Source organism: Glycine soja, chromosome 1, assembly GCF_004193775.1.
Source record: "Glycine soja cultivar W05 chromosome 1, ASM419377v2, whole genome shotgun sequence".
NCBI classification, from domain to species: domain Eukaryota; kingdom Viridiplantae; phylum Streptophyta; class Magnoliopsida; order Fabales; family Fabaceae; genus Glycine; species Glycine soja.
Window position 1 is genome coordinate 54,212,964 of NC_041002.1, and position 6,531 is coordinate 54,219,494.

The 6,531-nt window shown below is 34.8% G+C and overlaps 1 protein-coding gene across 2 annotated transcripts; it reads right to left on the minus strand.

Moving 5' to 3' along the window:
- Positions 1-231: 231 nt before the first annotated feature.
- On the minus strand, positions 232-4,981 carry LOC114423250 (decapping nuclease DXO homolog, chloroplastic-like). 2 transcript variants are annotated; one of them, XM_028389948.1, is made up of 13 exons: positions 4,606-4,981; positions 3,664-3,899; positions 3,262-3,327; positions 3,070-3,148; positions 2,835-2,914; positions 2,714-2,737; positions 2,458-2,582; positions 1,702-1,918; positions 1,532-1,585; positions 1,383-1,429; positions 1,077-1,161; positions 709-772; positions 232-552 (listed from the first exon to the last, which is right to left on the minus strand). In XM_028389948.1, the coding sequence occupies exons 1-13, from the start codon at positions 4,946-4,948 to the stop codon at positions 449-451; spliced, it is 1,524 nt and encodes a 507-aa protein (XP_028245749.1). In that variant the 5' UTR covers positions 4,949-4,981; the 3' UTR covers positions 232-448. The 2 variants fall into 2 exon arrangements, with proteins under 2 accessions (XP_028245749.1, XP_028245740.1); XM_028389939.1 differs by having other exon boundaries at positions 2,835-2,917.
- Between the last annotated feature and the right edge of the window lie 1,550 nt (positions 4,982-6,531).

Genomic DNA, 6,531 nt, shown 5'->3' on the forward strand with positions numbered 1-6,531 from the left:
ATTGATACCCAGTAATGTGTTACAAATATCATTTAAAAGGCTGGCAACGAATTTTGACAAGTTCAGTATTCGCCTCTAAAACAAATGATTTCCGTATCCAAATAACAACTTCTATAATATGTTATTAACATAAATTGGTTTTCGTATTTACTTAGTGTTCTCCAATATCTAATTGTTTCGACTAGGTTAATGCATTTTTCAAGTTTTCCAAACTTAAGTTTAGAAAATGGATGCATAAAGCTGAAAAGAACTATATTCCAACTAAGTAGGGCCATAATATTTCCACAAATTTCTATGGAGATGCAAATGCAATTCTCAGCACTCACAGAGGGTGCCCCTATACTAAAAATTCGTGGACTGATCAAAGCGGAGGGGAAAAATCCAGGGTTGATTCCCCTTCGTATATTGAATTGTTTAAATAATAATAACTGTTAAGGTCTCCAAATTTTCAGAAAAGCTCCAGATGACTAGTAATTACATCTGGGCAAGACTGAGCTTGCAGAAGCTCTAAACGGTTGAAAGGTGGAGCAAACTGCAAAATATAATCTTCACCTGAAACCCAAAAACATACACATTAACAAACACAAAATAAAAGCATTTGGTCATTATATGAACTGTATTTTTATTAGAAATGGAGTTCCTGCAAGACATCATCAGCTTTTCTATGTATGCAACAGCAAACAAAACATATGGGGCTATTATATTCACCTTCTTTGACTGTTCCATACAGCCAGCATAATACCTCATCAGCAAACGCCAAGCAGACTCCTCCCTGCCAACAAATATTGTTGATTATGAGAGGAAAACAGGTCACATTCAGCATTTTCAGAGTTTAAATATGATTTCTGACGTATCATCCTATTAAGAAGTATTAAATCATCCTTAATTAGCTATGCAATGTGATTGCACATATATGTAAGTACTTAGTTAGACATATTTGCTGATGTTGGAGAAGGAAACATTTGGAACATCCTCTGAGACCCACAGGGAAGTTTACTATAATTTTAATTAACTAATGCAATAGCCGACCAAAACAAAAATTAGCCACCATGCACCTCACAGCAGTTAAAATGTACCTGCCAGTAGTTCTTCATTTTCACTCTCTGTGTTATATCTTTGGTTCTAAGCCTCTCTGTCCGAACTAGACGACCTGCATCATCCCTGTATCAGAGCTAAGTTATTAACATACACACAGGGTAGAAACCACAAGCAGTATAATTTTTTCATTTGCCAGAGACATGCCAAATGAAAGAAGAGGATTATTTCAATGAGCTGAAATCAATCTTTCCAAATGTAGTTGAACTGAGTAACTTTTCAGCACAATGTTAAAGGAAAATCAAAGATTGTGAAACACTGTAATGATATGAAAGAGAAACAATTACCTAAATCCTATGACAATATATGGAACACCTGCCAGGAATGACTGAATCTGCAAGCAGAAACAGAGGCTTGTTAAATTTATCACACTAGAGAAAACGAGCACATGGAGATAAAAGTGAAAAGGATTGATGACAAAAGATAGGAAATGTACCCAAAACTTCAACAGTTTCTCCCTCTCGAATCTTTCCTCGGTGTGATAATTTAACTGCATCATATGAAATGACAGTTGTATATCGTCAAGCCAACATAAATGCACTATTAGAAAAGAAAAATAAGAGCTGAGATTAAAGTATAACACCAGACAGCCGGAAATATGTCAACCTCACAACTTGTCTTTAACTCCACATAAAATCTCTTTCCTTCATTAGTTGAATCACAGCAATCCATCTCAGCACCCATTAATATGCGGTGAGCTCCTAACTTTGTCTTAATCACGGCACAGAATTCAGCATTGGCATCAACATGATGTATTCCCTCTCCATCTGCTCTATTAGGATCTTCGGTTGCAAGGCTCTCAAAACAATATCCTACATAACATCTAATTGCCAAACACATTAAATTGCTTGTCTAATAAAAAATTTAAAAAAGTGAAAGCAAAAAGTGGGAACTGGAAAGGAATCTTCTATTTTATATACTAGTTAAATAGAAAGCAAAACATCATATATTTAAAAATTAAACACAGTTCTTTTTCCTTTTTTTTCCTTCCACTTTCAAAATTAAATATTTCTTTGAGTGCATTTAGTTTTATACATTGCCACTATCTTCCCATGTCAATTAACTTGAAGTTTCCAGCTTGATTTCAAAGTCTAAGGCATTATTTCCAACCATGATGAGGGAAAAAGATGGTGGCAAGTGGAGGCAAACCATTTTAATCAGCTTGATACCACAGTCACACCCTTCCCCTGAGCAAGATGCTTTTCCATTTTCCCTAACATCTAGCCTTTTTTTGTTTTATTGATAACATTTTCTATCACACAGATGAACAAACCGAGATCATCTGCCTTGATTGCTACTCCATTGACTATATTAAATATTTACAAATCTAAACATCATAAATAAAAAGGCATGTAATCCTACCTCCTGCGATCTAAATCACTTTGAGGTCTTTCTGGTAATTTATGCACATCAAGATAGACAACACCATTCCTTTTGTGCACTCCCATTTCCCAAGGCTCATGACGGATATAAGCTGTTGCCAGTATCTGAAAAGACAGGAATACTTAGTTAATACTCATCACTTGTTAAATTGAACAGCACACAACTCACAAGGTTATCACCACTTCACTTAGAAAAGATTCTGGCCAAGAGCAAACAATTCAAAATGAATAATTACCTTGTTAAGGTTATTACGGAATGTCTGCAAAAATGAAACAAGATTGATGTATGACCATCAGAAATTAATTCAGCAACATATTAAAATATTTTGAAAATATAGATCAGGATATACTTCATACCACAAAATGAATGTTTTGAAGAGGGATATTTTTGTCTCTAATGCAAGCAAGAAGATCGCCAAAGCCCTCTGAGCCTAAGTCTGCTTTTCAAATTAACAACAGAAGAAAAAGATAACTAACATAAATAGTGGTGTACAATTGAACATTGTTTCTCATGCACAAATCATCCAAGTAGCATTTCAAAATCTAACTAAATTCACAAACCATAAGATTAGATTATAGACAAATTACATACCTTTTTTGGGAATGTATGTATCATAACCTTCATTCAAATCAGCTCCAACATCCTCAGTAATATGGCGCTTAAAAAGTCTCTAAATAAACAGGAAAAAAGAAAGTGCTTAAATGAGCATAATATCACAGCAACCCATTGCAAAGAGAACCAAACAAAAAGAAATCAAATAATTAAGGATCTCAAACAGCTTACCAAACTACGATCGTCAAAGTATACTTCTCCGCCTTCGACACGACTATAACAAGCAACTTCACAAGGCTATCAGAATAATCAACAAGAGATAATCAGAACATATGCATCCAGAAGGGCAATTTAAAAAGAATACACCAAACAAATATGTTAAGAAAATAAGACAGGAAAAGCATAGAAGCTTCAATATTTAAATCAAACAGAATCATTTGCTTTTACAATACAAACCTGATAATTCCTTTAATCCTTTTCCTTTCCTCGCCAAATAAGACATAATGAGAAAGGTATAAAATTGAGATATAAAAACTCAATCTTCATAGCAATTTCTCAAATTCTTAAAGCAAATTGACCATTAAATTGCTTGATGCAGAAGCAGTTAAATATAGGAAAATGGCATTCCCCTACCTCCTGAAAAGCAATGCACTTTCGTGATAGAGTTTCTTCACTTTTTGAAAGCTTCAACTCAGAGACAAATCGCTCATCATGGCGGCCATTCTGAAACCTATTTCCGTACCCAAAATTCTGCCTCTGGGGATATGGTCCAGGACGAGGAAGAAGGCCAGCTCCTCTATCATTTTGCCAACGACCACGGCCAAAGCCCCCTCTACCCTGATTATTCACATTGCGGGTGGCAGGCAATACTGCCAGAGAAAATCACATCTTGCCATAAAACGAATTAAGAAATAAAATCAACAATAACATTTTTTTAATTCATCATCAATTTTCAACTGCTGCAACAAAACCAAAGCACCATCACAGAATAAATCCCTAAAATACCTTGTAACACAGTTAAGTACCATTTAAACTCAAGAAAACAAACAAACAACAGCAAAGCCTTTTCCATGAAGCAGGGTTTACTGCATAGATCATGGGACGCCATAATATTTTATTGTGAATCATATCTACCTACAAACATTAACCACTAAATCCTTCTTAATTAATTTGCTTATAGTTTTTCTTGGTCTCCCTCAACCTCTAGTCATAGAATTGCACTCCATCTGATTCACTCTCCATAATTCTACCGTTTCCTCCACACATGCTAGAGCCACCTAAGTTGAGATTCTATCATTTTTTTTTTCTACTATATATAATGCATCCCTTCCCAAGTAACACATGCTATATTTTTTCGTTAACAAACATAGTAATCCTATTATATCCTAAAACTCCATATCAAAACAGGATAGGTTCATACGTGAGCAACAACACTAACTAACACGCACTGTTGAATTTCTAAACCGTAAAAACCTTCTACCCTGGCAAATGAATGATAATCACGGAAAGTAGCAAACAATTGTTCAACGCACACTTCAACGAAGGAAAAAAAACAAAAGAGAGAGGAAAATTTACCAGGAATGGGGTAAGGACTTCTAGCGAGGGTTTTACAGTAATCTTCGTTATCGGAGCCAAACAGATCTTTGTCTTCGTAGTCGTGATGGTGATGCGCGCGGGCCTTGGCGCTATCTACGACGTCGCCATTCTCGTCGTCGTCTTCGGCGCCGCTGCTGGCGCTGCCGCTGGCGGAGGAGGAGTCGGCGGCGGCGTCGCTGGCTTTGGAGGAAGAGGCAGAAGAGGAACCGGAGGACGATGAGGAAGAGGAAGCGACGGAGGAAGAAGAAGAGGAACCGGAGGAGTGGGACCCGTTGTCGTTGTCGGAATCTTCGCCGAATAGATCCTTCTCCGTGAAATCCATTCGACACGCTTTTCGCGTTTCAGTGGAATGCAATGCTCACCAAGCATTCTTCATTTTCTAGTTTCTTCTCTCTTTTAGTGGACCAGAACTCACTGATCCAGCCCATCCTCTTTTGGCCCAATAAAACAATAGTGGGTACACCATACATATCAACCGGACAATTGCTTTGGGCACCAGGAAAATTGCTTGTCCACCCATTGCTTTTTGTCAATTATGTTATAAAATAATTAATATCGTTATATATAATACTAAAATTTATAATCTATATTTAATGCACATGTAAATTTACATAATAAATTTTGTGACAATTAATTTTGGTGCATTAAAAATATTAAAACAAAATTAATTGTCACAAAATTTATTATATAAATTTACATGTACGTTAAATATACATTAGAAATTTTAGTGTTATATATAATGACATTAATTATTTTATAATATAATTATTCTATTAGTTTAGTTGGTTAGAGTATCGTGTTAATAACTATGAAAGTCATAGATTCGAATCTTGCATGAGTCATTAATTTGTAAAATATTTTAAAAAAATGCAATCCCTATGGATTGGCAAAATAATTAACGTCACTATATATAACACTAATTTTTTTTTCTAATATGACAATCAATTTTGTTCTAATATATTTAATGCGCCAAAATTAATTGTCACAATTTATTATGTAAATTTACATGTGCATTAAATATACACTAGAAGTTTTAGTGTTATATATAGCAATATTAATTATTTTATAATATAATTGATCTATTAGCTCAGTTGATTAGAGTGTCGTGTTAATAACTTAAAAGTTACATGAATCCTATATGGACCGTTAATTTTAAATTAATTCATAAAATATTTTTTAAAAAAATTAAAAAAATATATATGTATGGCCCATAGATTTCCAATCCATAATGGGTCCATATGAATTACGGATCCATAAATTTTCCAAGGTTAATTTTGGAAAAATGGAAAAACAATGGGTGCACAAGCAATTTACCTGGTGCACAAAGCAATTGCCTATCAATTGATATCCTATTTTAATTTTTTTGTCCAAATAAAATGTATTAATAATGATACAAGGGGTACCAACCCAAAGGAAATACATAGGTGTATATGTATATATGTTTCCCTGCAGCCAAGGTTACAAGTCATTTAACTACAAGACCAACAATAAATGAAGAATAACTCGGGGCAATAAAAACATCCTCCCAAGAACATAACATGTCCTTATCTAATCACACCAATCCACAAAAGTTCCTTATGTCCATAACCACGTATAGTTGCCATTTTCTCCCCCCTAATTGCACTTAATATGTTATCATGTGTTTCAGAAGTTCCTGATAAAACCAATTGAGCATCAATCCATCAACCCCCACATTTGTTCCCTCAACTCATAAATGCTACATGTCTGTGACTATATTGCCCACCAAACCAACAATTCCAAGGCAACCCAAATCAATTCCCAAAACATATATATGCAATGTATATAATCCAATAGTTCCCTTCCCCATCAAGAATCACGTTCAAAAAACTATTACATGCATGACATAATTCTCTTCCCAGAACAATGATAGCCCCCCAAGCACGA

What these genes read in the sequence shown, in the direction of transcription:
- LOC114423250 (XM_028389939.1), bottom strand. Translation starts at nt 4,948, where the DNA reads ATGGATTTCACGGAGAAGGATCTATTCGGCGAAGATTCCGACAACGAC. An exon ending in AGTGATTTAGATCGCAGGAG is followed by an intron (nt 1,919 to 2,457) that starts GTAGGATTACAT and finishes TTTGGCAATTAG; the next exon opens with ATGTTATGTAGGATATTGTT. An exon ending in AGAAACTGTTGAAGTTTTGG is followed by an intron (nt 1,430 to 1,531) that starts GTACATTTCCTA and finishes TTCTGCTTGCAG; the next exon opens with ATTCAGTCATTCCTGGCAGG.